The following is a 14,562-nucleotide window of genomic DNA, read 5'->3' as shown; positions in this document are numbered from 1 at the left end:
ACGGGAACCAATAGCAAGCGCGGATACTGCGAAGTCTAGAAGGGAAAACAGCGGTTGGCGTTAAACCAGCGCGGAGAGGCTCAGCTGAGGGGTGCGGTTCTGGCTGTGGGAATATTTACCAGGAAGATCCAGGTTCCAGGCCTGCCTACCCCCACAATCCCTTAACAAAGATGCTGCTGAGCTTTCGGAGGGGCCGCAAGAGGCAGTTTGTAAGTGACCCCCTCACCCGCCTGCGCTCTGGCCCCGGGAGTTTTGGGGGGTGACAGGTCGGGGTGTTTGGATTTGGCCTGTGCGTTCGTGATGGGAAGAATCCTCTCAGGACTATTGTGATTAAATTATAAACTGTCAAAAGAAAAAAGCCAGCGCCGGTGGCTCACGCCTGTCATCCTAGCTACTCAGGAGGCTGAGATCTGAGGATGGCGGTTCAAAGCCAGCCCGGGCAGGAAAGGCGGTGAGACTCTAATCACCAATAAACCACCAGAAAACCAGAAGTGCCCCTGTGGCTCAAGTGGTAGAGCGCTCGCTTTGAGCTGAAGAGCTGAGGGACAGCGCCCAGGCCCAGAGTTCAAGCCCCACGACCGACAATAAATAAAATAAAATAATATAAACGGTGTGCCGGTAGCTCAGGCCTGTAATCCCAGCTACTTAGGAGGTTGAGTTCTGGAGGATTGTAGTTCGTAGCCAGCCTGGGCAGGAAAGTCTGTGAGACTCTTTAAGCAGCAGCAAGAACACAACAAAACCCACCAGAAATGGAGATGTGACTCAAGTGGTAGAGCACTAGCTTTCACTGAAGAAAAAAAAAAAAAGTGCCCAGGTTCTGAGATCAAGCCTCAGTGATTGCACTAAAAATAAGGCTGAAAGCTTAGCAGTTGAGCGCCTCCTTAGTAAATGTAAGGTCCTGGCCTCAAACCACAGTAACTGACCCCCCCCCCAAAAAAAAGGAAAACCCATTTTGGAAGGCTTAACTAGAGACTAGTCCCTTAGGATTCAGAGATTAAGAAGACTTTTGGGGTGATGTGTGGTGGTGACACTGGGGTTTAAACGCAGGACCTTTGGCTTTCTAGGCAAGAGCACTACTATTTGAGCCATGTCCCCAGCCCTTTAAAAATTATATACATACCACTTACAAATATAATGTGTATGGTATATAATTATATATACACATATAATTATCTATATAAAATATGTTATTTTCTGTAGTCTCCCGCTTTTTTTGCCTAGACAGTCTTGGATTGTGAGGGACCAGGCCTTTTTTTTTTTTTTTTTTTTTTTGCTGGTCATGGGGCCTGAACTCTGGGCCTGGGCGCTGTCCCTCAGCTCTTCAGCTCAAGGGTAGCGCTCTACCATTTGAGCCACAGCACCACTTCCGACTTTTTCTGCTTATGTGGTGCTGAGGAATTGAACCCAGGGCCTCATGCATGCAAGGCAAGCACTCTACCACTGAGCCACCTTCCCAGCCCCAGGCCTATTTTTTGACCTGAGGTCTTGTTAGCTGTTTTTTGGTGGTTTTTATTTTTTGTTTTTGTAACATGTCCCAGCTTTCAAATTGTGATTTCCACTTTCCAAGTGGTTGGGATTAGCAAAAGTGTTCCAAGGGGCTGGGAAGGTGGCTCAGTGTAAGAGTGCTTGTCTTGCATGCATGAGGCTCTGGGTTCAATTCCTCAGACCCACATAAGCAGAAAAACTACTTGGAAGTGGCACTGTGGCTCAAATGGTGGAGCTCTAGCCTTGAGCTGAAGAGCTGAGGGACAGCGCCCAGGCCTAGAGTTGAGCCACACACACACACACACACGCACGCACGCACGCGCACACACACACGTGTTCCAAGCCCACAAAGCCAGTTCTTGTCCTCGAGCGTCACCCTAGATTGTGGCAGGGCAAGAGAGGGGACAGACACACGAACTGTCGAGTTCCATGAAGAGAGGCGGGCATGGAGGGATGTGTCTAGAAAGCCTGCTCCTATGGGTTTTTTTTTTTTTTTTTTTTTTGTCAGTCGTGGGATTTGAACTCTGGGCCTGGGCACTCTCCCTCAACTCTTCAGCTCAAGGCGAGTACTGTGCCACTTGAGCCACAGCACCACTTCCGAGTGGTTTATTGGAAATAAGAGTTGCAGGGACTTTCCTACCTGGGCTGTCACCATCCTCAGATCTCAGCTTCCTGAATAGCTAGGATTCCAGGCGTGAGCCACTGGTACTCGATTTCCCATGAGTTCTCGCGAGCACAACTCGTGTGGCGATAGAGGCTGTGGAAGACTTTTAAAATCTACCCGTCCCTCTACTTCCGTTCCCTTCCTCTCCTGTATCTTAGGCCTTCTGATGCCCAGTTGATCTATGAAGGGTCACTCTGGCCTTTTGGGAATAGTCCCCCTCCCTCCTGGCTCACCCAGAGCCCCTGGTCCCTGGCCTCTCTCTCCCACATGACTCTTGGAGCATCACAGCAAATCCTAGCTAACAGGATCCCTTGTTCGTAGAGCACTTCCCCCAGTGCCTTGCTCTTCTCCTTGTTCATGCTGTTCCTTGTCCTTTTCATCACACTGCATGTGTGGCAGAGTGCTACCTTGAAGGCAGCCCGCTATCATCTATGGTTTTCTCTAAAGCATTACGTAGGTTTTCTTGCCCTTTCCTCACCTCCATTCTGTTGTCAGTGTCCCCTGGCACACCTCTTATGCCAGCAGTGTGGGTGTTTTGGAGGAAGGGGACACCAGGTCATTGTTGCTGTGGTGGTGTCCCCCTCAAGTGTATGGAAATGAATGGTGTAGTGCCCAGAAAATGGAGACTAAGGCAAGTGAAGGAACATCCAAATGGCCCCGGATGTAGAGATCAGCTGCCCGAGATCAGCACACTGGGCTGTGCATCCCAGGGGAGCGGGTGCTGTTGTAGGGAGTCAGGGAACCCACCACAGGGGCCAGTGCCTGGGACTGGTGAGGGGCTGGAGGGTGACTTGGGGACATCAGGGAAGCTGCTCTGAGGTGGTGGCACTTGTGATAGCATCTGCCAGGGACTGTCTGCCCAGAAAGATATCGGAGATGAGAGAAGAGCGGGGGCCCGGGGTAGGAGGGCTTAGGAAGTGATAGTGGATGACAGGATCCAGTGATTTTTTTTCCCTCCTCTGTGACCTCTCCTGGGTTTTATTTGGGCAGAAACACATCATCCATGGCCTCCTCCCTGCAGCCAGCATTGCTCCAAAGCCAGCTGTGCCCCGCACGCCTCCTCCCCGCAGCCCAGACCCCTCTCCAGAGCGACCCCGGTGAGTCCAGATTGAGTAGCGCCTATGCCCTGTGCCCAAGCCAGCAAGGATGAGACTCAAGTAGTGGACAGGTGGGAAATATCTGCCCCCATGGACATAGGGCCGATCATCAGGTCACAGTGCAGGTGTGAACTGGCTCAATGTCTCCTGGGGATCTTCCTGTCCCTAGATCTGCTCTGGCTGCGGCCATTCTGGCAACCACATTGACTGGACGGACCGTTGCCATTCCCCAGCCTCGCCCAAGATCCTGGTCTGAGAGTGACACCTTCTCTATCGGAAAGGACAGCACCACTGAGCCCCAGGCAGCCACCGCTGAGCCCAGGCCTCGGTAGGGGTCAATGTGGTCACTCTGTGTGTATGTGTGTTCGTGTGCATGTGCTGGTCCTTAGCTTGAGCTCAAGGCCTGGGCACTGTCCCTGAGCTTTTTTTTTTTTTTTTTTTTTTTTTTTTTACTTAAGTCTGGCATTCTACCAGTGAGCCATAGCTCCACATCCAGCTTTTTGGTGGTTCATTGGAGATAAGAGTCTCATAGACTTTCCTACCCAGGCTGGCTTCAAACCAAGATCCTCAGATCTCAGCCTCCTGAGTAGCTAAGCAAATGTTCTACCATTTGCACTATGTCCCCAGCCCTACTCACTGCTCTTGAATCAGAACTAGCTCTAGAGCAGATCTTGCTGAATGGGAACTGGTGATTCACACCTCTGAGGATCCCAGGTGAAAGCCAGTTGGAGCAGAATTAATCAGCACAAAGAAATGGAGGTGTGGCTAAAGTGATAGAATGAGGCACTGAGTTCAAGTCTCAGTACCAGCTCTAAAACAAAAAAACCTAGCAAGAAATTTGAAGTATATAGAAGTGAATGGATAGTGGATGCTTTAGTGTTTAAGCTTCTATTTTTTTGTTTGTTTTTTAATTTAATCTAGGTGTTACTGAGGAATCAAACCCAGTGCTAGGCAAGCACTCCACACTCAGCCACATTCCCAGCCGATCTATTTTTTGTGTCAATCCCTGGGCTTGAACTGAAGACCTGGGTACTTTCCCTGAGCTTTTGTGCTCAAGGCTAGTGCTCTACCACTTGAGCTACAGCTCCACTTTGGGCTTTTTGGTACTTAATTGGAGATAAGGGTCTCACAGACTTTTCCGCCCCAGCTGACTTTGAACCACATTCCTCAGATCTCAGCCTCCTGAGTAGCAAGGATTACATGTGTAGGCTACAGGCACTGGCCAGCTTCTATCTATTTTGGAGTGTGTTGTAAAACCTCAATGGTGGGGACTTGAAGGGACCTGCCTTAATATGTATGCAGCAGTTGAGTATGATGGTGCATTCCTGTAATCCTGGCACTGTTCAACAAGTCTGGGCTATGTAGTGACAAAAACCAACAACAGTGTGTAGAAATGGATGTCAATGTTTGTTCTCTTGTTTAAAAACTCCTTATTGCTCTAATATAGGCTGAATTGGGAGAACAATTTGAGCAAAGCAATTTCTTTGCCCTCCTTTGAGACATTGGACTACAGGGAAGAAGAGGATGGAGGAATGCTGGTGTCTGCCAGCAACAAGGAGTCAGGGGACGGCAGTGCTGTGCACTCTGCACCCCACAGAAGCCAGGTAACTGCTGCCCTCCAGGGGTCCTTCCTTGACCTTAGGCCATGATTAATGTAGGCCGGGGGGAGGGGAGGGGGCGTTTGCAACCTGCTCTCCAATTGTCACATTTGATCATTTGATTCTTTTTGATTTGGCTTTTAATGTGTCCAGCTTGATTGCTGTCTGCTTCTGCTGAAAATGTAAACCTTTTTCCCTTGTTCTTCAAAGGAAATGGTAAAGTTCTTCATGCTTCTTGTCTGTGTGTTTTTGCCAGTACTAGGATTTGAACTCAGGGCCTGGGTGCTCTTCTTGAGCTTCTTGACTCAAAACTAACATTCCACTACTTGAACCACAGCATAGCTCCACTTCCGGCTTTGTGATGGTTCGTTGGAGATAAGAGTGTCTCAGACCTTTCTACCTGGTCCAGCTTTGAACTGTGATGCTCAGTTTTAGCGTCGTGAGGGGTTAGGCTGACAGGTGTGAGCCACCAGCGCCGCACTGGTGTGGCGTGAAGCTCCTCATGGCCCAAGCCTTGTCCTTGCCATGCACGCTTTTCTTGAGATCTGTGAGGTTTTCTCCCAGCCCACCAGATGGTACCCTTTTAGTGTCATTTAAGAAAGCAGAGCTGCCTGGTGCTGGTAACTCACACCTGTAATCCCAGCTACTCAGGAGGCCAAAATCTGAGGATCACAGTTTAAAGCCAATCTGGTTGCTTAGGGAGGCAGGTGGAAGGGGAGAAGTCCTGGTAAGACTGGACCAATCAGGAGCACATTCCTCACAGCCAGCACTTAGTCTGTGCTTGTTCTTGTGTAACGTCTAGGTGCTGCTATCGAGTGAAGAGGACAGTGAGCAGGACGATGATGGCTTGGAGCTGGATGGGCTCTCCAGCCCCTCTCCTCTCACCAGCCAGCAAGGTGAGCCACCTTGCTGTCACCTGGACAAGAACAGCGATGGTCCTGCCAAATGTTGGCTGCGTGTCCACATCTCCATGCTGTGGCTCTGTGATTTCATTCATTCATTTATGTATCAATTTATTTTTGTGCCAGTACTGGTCCTTGCACTCAGAATCTGAGGTTTTTCCTGCACTTTTTTGCTCAAGGAAAGCTAGCACACTATCACTGGAGCTACAGCTCCTTTTCTGGCTTTTTTTTTTCTTTTTTCTTTTTTTTCAGGTTAACAGAGATAAGAATCTCCAGGACTTTTCTTCCTGGATTGGCCTTGAACTGTGATCCTCACATCTCAGCCTCCCGAGTAGCTAGGATGACCAACATGAGGCACTGGCACCCAAACTAGATTTTGAATCTTACATCATATTTTAAGCAAATTTATCAGGTGTGTGTGTGTGTGTGTGTGTGTGTGTGTGTGTGTGTGTGTGTGTGTGTGTGTGTGTGTGTGTGTGTGTGTGTGTGTGTGTGTGTGTGTGTGTGTGTGTGTGTGTGTGTGTGTGTGTGTGTTTCTTTTTCTTTTTTTTTTAGTCCTGTAGAGCTGCTTTCTTTCTGTGTTTTGCAAATCTGTGGATTTGTTGTTGTTTTTGTTTTTTGTGCCAGTACTGGTGCTTGAATTTGGGGATGGGTGCTGACCCTCAGAATTTTTGCTCAATGCTGGCACTCTGCCACTTAAGTCGAATCTGCAGCTCTAGCTTCTTTGTTTTGTTTTGTTTGTTTTGTTTTCGGTTGCTGGGCTTGAACTCTGGGCCTGGGCGCTGTCCCTCAGCTCTTCTGCTCAATGCTAGCGCTCTACCACTGGAGACACCGTGCCACTTCCAGTTTTCTGGTGGTTTATTGGAGATAAGAGTTTCACGGATGGGGCTGGGAAGGTGGCTCAGTGGTAGAGCGCTTGCCTTGCATGTCTGAGGCTCTGGGTTTGATTCCTCAGCACCACATAAGCAAAAAGAAAAAAGTCGGAAGTGGCGCTGTGGCTCAAAGTGGTAGAGTGCTAGCCTTGAGCTGAAGAGCTGAGGGACAGTGCCCAGGCCCAGAGTTTAAGCCCCACGACTGGACCCAAAAAGAAAAGTTTCACGGACTTTCCTTCCTCAGGCTGGCTGTGAACTACTGATCCTCAGATCTCAGCCTCCTGAGTAGCTAGGATTACAGGTGTTGCCACCAATGCCTGGAAGTTCTAGCTTTTTGCTAGAACTTTTTGCTAGAATTGGAGATAAAAACCCACAGACTTTTCTAAAAGCCTAGGTTGGCTTCAAACCCTAGTCCTCAGAGCTCAGTTTTCTGAGTAGCATGGATTATAGGACTGAACTACCAGCCTCTGGCTTTCTGTGTCTTTTTTTTTTTTTTTTTTTAATATTCAGCCAGTTACTTACACTCTTACGCAGATCAGTATTGGACCATTAGAAGCAACCTAGCCTCCACCTTTTGCAGCCCACTGGAGTGTGGGGTCACCTTCTTCTGGGGGTACCTCAATTTCCTCTGGGTAGAAGCTGAGTCCTGGGCAGGTTGGTCTTTGTGTGTCTTTATGAGCCGAGGCGCTATGTTTTACCTAGAGTGGTGGTGCTTGTGGCAGGTTGGCTGCAGCAGTCAGTGTGGCCTATTTGGGCACTGGTGCAGAGTTAGAGATGTGGGAAGAACTCAGGGCTGGGGGAGGGTCTGGCCTGGCTCTGGAGTGCTATAACTACCACAGGGGTTCAGGTTGAAGACAATAAGTAAGTGAACAACAGGGAAGGTTCTGGCTTACCCCAGGAGCCACCTGCCACATGGGTTGCAATGCATCTCTTGGCCCAGCCTGGACCTTGCTGGGCTGGAGGTGATTGTCAGAGCTCCTCTTCTTGAGTTTGTCAGGTTTTTTAATATACTGTTAAAGCTCTTTCTTCTTTTTTTTAATCAGATGGTACATACTGTGGTCTGAATTTAAAGGTAAGCTTATTTATTTATTAAGTAGTTGTACAAAGAGCTTAGTTCCACAAGTCAGGTTAGGAAGTACAGTGCTTCTTGCTCAGTGTCACTTGGTAAGTTTATTTTTGCAAAGAATATTCTCAAGCAATAGAATGGCCACTCCTGAGGCTTGAACTCAGGGCCTGAGTGCTGTCCCTGAGCTTCTTTTGCTCAAGGCTAGCATTCTACCACTTGTGCCCCATTCCCAGCCTATGCCATATTTTTTAACTAGTCTTGTGATTTATAGGATGGGAGAAATCTTTCCCTAAAAGTTCTTTCTTATTCAGTGTTTCACTTAAATACTTTTTTTTTTTTTTTTTTTTTTTGCAGCAGGGGCTCACTGGCCTTATCCCTTTGATCCTCCTGCCTTAGCCTCCTGAATGCTAGGATTATAGATATGAACCGCCATGCCCAGCCTTCACTTAAATACTTGTGAAGTATGATGAGAGCATCAATTCGACAGATGAGCTGAGCAAGACCCTGTCTTTAAAAAAAAAATGAGGGCTGGGAAGGTGGCTCAGTGGTAGAGCGCATGCCTTGCATGCCAGAGGCCCTGGGTTCGATTCCTCAGCACCACATAAGCAAAAAAAGAAAAAAGCCAGAAGTGGCGCTGTGGCTCAAGTGGAAGAGCGCAAGCCTTGAGCTGAAGAGCTGAGGGACAGCGCCTAGGCCCAGAGTTCAGGCCCCACAACCGGACCCCCAAAAAAAATTAAATTAAAAAAAATGAAACTCATATTTTCCAAAGTTTAGTAACAAAAGAAATGTCTTCAAAGGTTAATAATCAATTTTATCTATAGAAGCACTGGACAGTTTTAGTAACTACTTTGCAAATATACAAATAGTCCTTATGTTTTTCATTGTGGATGGTGTGAGAACCTTTTATTAGCATCCATTAATTGTATAAGGGAGTTTCATTGTGACATTGTATCCCATCAGCCCATCAGCATCACCCCTCCATCTCACTGACCTCCACAGGTATCTTTTTTTTTTGGTTGTGGGGCTTGAACTCTGGGCCTGGGCGCTGTCCCTGCGCTCTTCAGCTCAAGGCGAGCGCTTTACCACTTGAGCCTCAGCGCCACTTCTGGTTTTCTGGTGGTTTATTGGAGATAAGAGTCTCATGGACTTTTCTTCCCAGGCTGGCTTTGAACTGTTATCCTCAGATCTCAGCCTTCTGAGTAGCTAGGATTACAGCCTTGAGCCACCAACACCTGGCAATTTCAACAGGTTTCATTGTTCTATTTTCATGCATGAAAATCAGTTACCTTGACCACATTCATTCTCATTCGCCCTCTCTGTGAGCCCTCCCAGAATTTAAATATTAAACATTTCTCATCAGGCAGAGTGGGAAATACCTATAATCCCAGTACTTTGGTGGCTGAGGAAGGAAGACAGAATTTGAGACCAGCCTGGCTATATAAGACCCTATCTTACAAAACATTTCTCAGTAGAGATAATTACCTTTTCTACTTTTTTAGCAGAAATTAGAAACTAAATATTACACCAATGCAGAAAGGAAACTAAAAAAAAAAATTTGGTGCCTATACTGGGGTTTGAACTCAAGACCTATGGCTTTTCCCCTTAGCTTGCTTGCTTGCTTTCTTCCTTTCTTCCTTCCTTTCTTCCTTCCTGTCTTTCTTCCTGTCTTTCTTTCTTTCCTTCTTTCTTTCTTTCTTTCTTTCTTTCTTTCTTTCTTTCTTTCTTTCTTTCTTTCTTTCTTTCTTTCTTTCTTTCTTTCTTTCTTTCTTTCTTTCTTTTTGTTGGTCAGGCGGCTTGAACTCTGGGCCTGAGCGCTGTCCCTCAGCTCTTCAGCTCAAGGCTAGCACTCTAAAATATAGTGGGGTTTTTTTTTGTTTGTTTTTTGCCAGTCCTGGGGCTTGAACTCAGGGCCTGTGCACTGTCCCTGAGCTTCTTTTGCTCAAGGCTAGCACTCTACTATTTGAGCCACAGTGCCACTTCCAGCCTTTTCTGTTTTGTGGTACTGAGGAATCCAATCCAGGGCTTCATGCATGCTAGGCAAGCACTCTCCCACTATGCCACATTTCCAGCCATTTCCTTTGCTTTCTCACTCAAGACTGGCCCTCTACCACTGAGCTATAGCTCTATTTCTGGCTTTTTGGGGATTACTTGGATATAAGAATCTCATGGACTTTCTTGCCTGGGCTGGCTTCACACCATGATCCTTAGATCTCAGCCTTCTGAGGATTGCAGGCATGAACCACCTGTCCTGTTCCTTCCTTGAAATTTTGGAAATGTATTTTGCTGCAGTGGCTGGGGTGTTTTTCCCTACATTCTCCAGCTAGCAAAAGCCCTGTTGGTGCATCTCTGTCTGGTACAGCTCTGTTCCATGATGAATGTAGAAAGAGAACTGAAGGTATGTCACTCATGGGCAGCCTACACATATAAGATACAGCCACTGAACACCCAGGTGAAGATGGACTTTCTCCCAGGGTAACTCTCTGAGAACCACCAGCAAGGGATGCCCTGCAGATGGAGATGGGGTCCTAAAGCTGAGGAAAATTCACCTGAGCTGCCAGCAGAGGGTGCCCTGCAGGTGGAGATGGAGTCCTAAAGCTAAAATGGGGAAAAAAATCCTCTGAGCCACCAGCAGAGGGCGCCCTGCCAGGTGGAGATGGGGGTCCTGAAGCTGAGGAAAATTCACCTGAACCACCAGCAGGGAGCACTCTGCAGGTGGAGCTGGGGGTCCTAAAGCTAGAACAGCCACTGTGCAGGGCAAAGTGCACCTGGCACCCGTTGCTCAGACTCTGCTCAGTCTCCTTCTTTTCTTTCCCAGGATGACAGAACGCCGTTGTGTGACAAGCCACCCCCCTCCCCAGGTACTTGCCCTCCAGGGTCATCAGGACTGACCAACTCCATTTAGGACATGTCCCCAAATGGCCTTGATCACAAATGAAGTCCCTCTGCCTTCCTTGGGGAATGGGTAGTAGTTGTGGAACTGACCAAAGTAAATGGGGCCACATTGGGTGGTGGGTATCCATGTGCATGGAGGTACAAAGGTCCTGGGGTCCAGGTGGACTTGTGGGAGCTGAGAGCAAGTGAGGGCTCTGTTAAGATGCTGATGCTTTATGGGGATCCGGGTGCTCCAGTGCCTTTCAGGGTATTTGTTGTTGTTGCTTTGTTTTGTTTTCCAGTCCTGGGGCTTGAACTCAGGGCCTGGGACTGTCCCCGAGCTTTTGTGCTAGCACAAAAGGCTAGCCCTCTGCCACTTGAGCCACAGCACCACTTATGGCTTTTTCTCTTTTCCTTTTTTTGGGGGGAGGGGGTCCATTGTGGGGCTTGAACTCTAGGCTTGGGCGCCGATCCTGCACTCTTCAGCTTAAGGCAAGCGCTCTACCACTTGAGCCACAGCACCACTTCTGGTTTTTGAGTGGTTTATTGGAGACAAGAGTCTCACGGACTTTCCTGCCTGGGCTGGCTTTGAACCACGATCCTCAGATCTCAGCCTCCTGAGTAGTTAGTATTACAGGCGTGAGCCACCGGTACGGGGCATAGCCTTTTCTATTTATGTGATACTGAGGAACAGAATCCAGGGCTTCATGCATGCAAGGCAAGCGCTCTACCACTAAGCCACATTCTCAGCCCAAAAAAGACTCTTTACTATGCAGAATGAATCTAGTGGGCTAGAAGTTTCTCTCCCTGCCAACAGCACCAGACACTGAGCTGGCATGGCAGAAATGGAGCCAAGCCTACGTGGAACAGCAATTAGGTCTCCTTCTGCGAGAACAGCAGCCAAACATGCAAACCCATGTTTGTTTGTTTTTTTGCTGGTTCATTGGAGATGAGTCTCATGGATTTTTCTGGCTGGGCTTGGCTTTGAACCTTAATCCTCAGATCTCAGCTTTCTGAATAGCTGAGATTATAGGTGTGAGCTATGGGCACCCGGCTTTATTATATGCTTTTGATGTAAAACAGCCAACAGCCAACCTTTTAAGCTCCACCCTCCATACTTTTCATATCTAGCTAGCCGAATACAACAGAGATGTATAGAAATAACCAACGAAAAGCTTGAGGAGTTAAAAGAAGAAAATTTGCACCTGAACATGAAAAATCACAATCTCAGAGCTCATCTAAAGGCTACGAAGAAACTAGTGAAAGATTTACAATCAAAACTTCAGAAGCTGGAACATGGTGACCAAGGGCCAGAAGAGGCTGCGCAGGCTTCCGGTCAGGGCGGGGAAACCTCCCTTGCCTTGAGAGGTAAGATTTCATGTGAATGTCTGGATTTTATGTTGTCACGTTGAAGATTCATTACTATCCATCATTTCTTTTATGTATGCTGGCCCTGGGGCTTGAACTCAGGGCCTCATGCCTCATGCTCTTTCTTGGCTTTTTTGCTCAAGGCTGGTGCTCTACTACTTAAGCCACAGTTCTGCCTACAGTTTTGTTTTGTCATTCGTGGGGCCTGAACTCTGAGCCTGGGCACTGTCCCTCAGCTCTTTGGCTCAAGGCTAGCACTCTACCACTTGAGCCACAGTGCCACTTCCAGCCTTTTCTGCTTATGTGGTGCTGAGAATCAAACCTAGGGCCTCATGAATGCAAGGCAAGTACTCTATCACTGAGCCACCTTCCCAACCCTACCTACAGTTTGTGTGTGTGTGTGTGTGTGTGTGTGTGTGTGTGTGTGCGTGCGTGCGTGCGTGCGTGCGCGCACGTGTGTGCACACTTTATTTGAAGAGTCTTACAGACCTGGGCTGGCTTCAAACTGTGATCCTGAGATCTTAGCTTCCCAAATAGCTGGGATTACAAGCATGAGCCTCTGCATGCAGATAGCTCTCTTCTTACCAGATAGCTTTGTGACTTTGATAGAGGTTGTGTATAGATTCGTTGTGAACCTAGAAGGGAAACAAAGGCAAAGTGATAAGCATGTTGTATGAACGCTGGCCAGTATTGTTTGTCACGGTGTAATCATAGCCATTTTCTTTAGTACCTGCTACATTTGAGTTGCTTTCTCTAAGAAAGCACATTGAAGAGCTGGAACATGAAAATGACCAGTTGAAAATAATCGCCCATCGTTTGAACGTGGAACTGAGTCGCTACCAAACAAAATTCAGGCATTTGTCTGAGGAAGAGGTAATGTTTCTAACTAAGGAAAAGCTCCCAGACTTCCTCCCAGCCTTTAGGGTTGAGCTGATTTCTTATTTTTTACAATTCAGTATTATATTTATATATAAAATATTCAGAGCCAGGTGCCAGTGCCTTACACCTGTAATCTTAGCTGCTGAAGAAGCTGAGGTCTGAGGATCAAGATTTGAAGCCAGCCTGGGTAGGAAAACCTGTGAGACTCTCATCGTCAGTGAACCACTAAAAAGCCAAAAGTGCAGCTGTGGCTCAAGTGGTAGAGCACCAGCCTTGAGCAAACAAAGCAAAACTTGGACAACACCCAAGACTAGCACAAAAAAAAAAACAAACCCAAAACACTTAATGTCAAAAACAGTCATTCTCAGGCCCAGACCCATTTTGTTCTTTCCCCAGAAGAAAGGCAGTGAAGCCCCTTTGTCAGACACTAAAGCAGAGAAATACCAGACTCAGGATGTGAAGTCGGCACTGCACGTCGGTGCTGTCCTCAGTCCAGGCTGTGGCTGCAGCCATGGCCACGGGTGTCACTGTGTGGAGTTGTGCTTAGAGGCATATGCACAACAGGCTGGTGCCACACAGAGCAGGGACTTGAACCCAGGAGAGGACACAGAGATGCCTGGCCTTTGCTGAGAAGGTGGGCAGGGGGGAGGGAGGGAAAGAAGAAAGGAAATCTGTTGCTTGGAGTGGTGGGAGGACACAGTTCATTTTGTCTGCCATGTTTTGTTCTTAGAGTTCACACGTTGCTGCCCTCCCAGCAAATGGCCCCACGCCCCCCTGGCTGGTAAGAGATGGCTGTTGAATTGCAGGTCTGCGTTTTCTGCGTGCTGTTTATGTAATCATTGAAATCCATTTCAAAAAAACCCTCTTTATTTTCTTGCCTTGAATAACGTTTGCTGTTGGTCAAGTGCCAGTGGCTCACACCTGCCATCCTAGCTGCTCAGGAGGCTGACATCTGAGGATCATGGTTCAAAGCCAGCCTGGGTAGGAAAGTCTATGAGACTCTTAGCTGTAATGAACCACCAAAAGCCAGAAGAGTGGTAGAACACCAGCTTTGAACACAAAAGCTCAGGGACAGTGCCCAGGTCCTAAGTTCAAGCCTCAGGACTAGCACAGAAAAAACAGTTTTCTGCTTGGGTTTAGACTGAAGAACTCCATTAGCCGTCTTTTTTTTTTTTTTCTGAGAGTTGGCCCTGGGACTTGAACTCAAGGGCTTGTGCTTGTGAGACCTGTACTCTACCCCTGAGCCACTCCTCCAGCAGTGCTCCTCAGCAGTTGTTTTTAGTATAAGGTCTCGCTTTCCACACAAGCTGGTACCTGGAGTGTGAGCTGCCCACTGTTGCTAATCTCACAGGTAAGGGCTACCAAGCCCAGCATTCCTCATGGAGATGGGGGTCTGTGGACTATTCTGCCTAGGCTGGCCTGGAACCGTGATCTTCCTGTTCCAACTTCCCATGTGGCTCGGGATGATAGACATGTGCCCCTGCACCAGCTGTGGGTTTGAAGGAGGCCTATGGAATGCCTCTGCCTGGCTGTCCTTGAACCACCATCCTCCTGTGCTTAACCCCATTAAGTAGCTACGCGGATGACAGTTGTGAGCCACCAGCCCCAGCTTCTGTTAACCGCCCTTTCCTCCGTGATGTTCAGGTGGATATCAAGTACCTCTCACCGCTGTTGCTGGCTTATGAAGACAGAATGAACGAGAAGGACCAGCTGAATGCCACCCTTGAGGTAGGGGCCAGCCTTGCACCAGTGGCTCACAC

At 48.0% G+C, this 14,562-nt stretch overlaps 1 protein-coding gene across 2 annotated transcripts in view; it reads left to right on the top strand.

The window, feature by feature from the left end:
* Window positions 1-50: 50 nt before the first annotated feature.
* Cep89 (centrosomal protein 89) overlaps window positions 51-14,562 on the top strand; it is a 28,507-nt gene continuing 13,995 nt past the window's right edge. For both annotated transcript variants that reach the window (XM_069998557.1, XM_069998558.1), the window contains exons 1-11: window positions 51-209; window positions 3,140-3,246; window positions 3,416-3,574; window positions 4,694-4,850; window positions 5,647-5,740; window positions 7,662-7,690; window positions 10,500-10,542; window positions 11,687-11,923; window positions 12,651-12,796; window positions 13,533-13,583; window positions 14,447-14,530. In XM_069998557.1, coding sequence (XP_069854658.1) covers window positions 171-209; window positions 3,140-3,246; window positions 3,416-3,574; window positions 4,694-4,850; window positions 5,647-5,740; window positions 7,662-7,690; window positions 10,500-10,542; window positions 11,687-11,923; window positions 12,651-12,796; window positions 13,533-13,583; window positions 14,447-14,530 — 1,146 coding nt within the window. In that variant the 5' untranslated portion in view covers window positions 51-170. The remainder of the gene's footprint in view (window positions 210-3,139; window positions 3,247-3,415; window positions 3,575-4,693; window positions 4,851-5,646; window positions 5,741-7,661; window positions 7,691-10,499; window positions 10,543-11,686; window positions 11,924-12,650; window positions 12,797-13,532; window positions 13,584-14,446; window positions 14,531-14,562) is intronic.

This window comes from Dipodomys merriami, unplaced genomic scaffold, assembly GCF_024711535.1.
Source record: "Dipodomys merriami isolate MVZ:Mamm:240054 unplaced genomic scaffold, mDipMer1.0.p SCAF_52, whole genome shotgun sequence".
NCBI classification, from domain to species: Eukaryota; Metazoa; Chordata; class Mammalia; order Rodentia; family Heteromyidae; genus Dipodomys; species Dipodomys merriami.
Note: the sequence above shows the minus strand (reverse complement) of the source record. Positions and strands in the feature narration are given on the sequence as shown.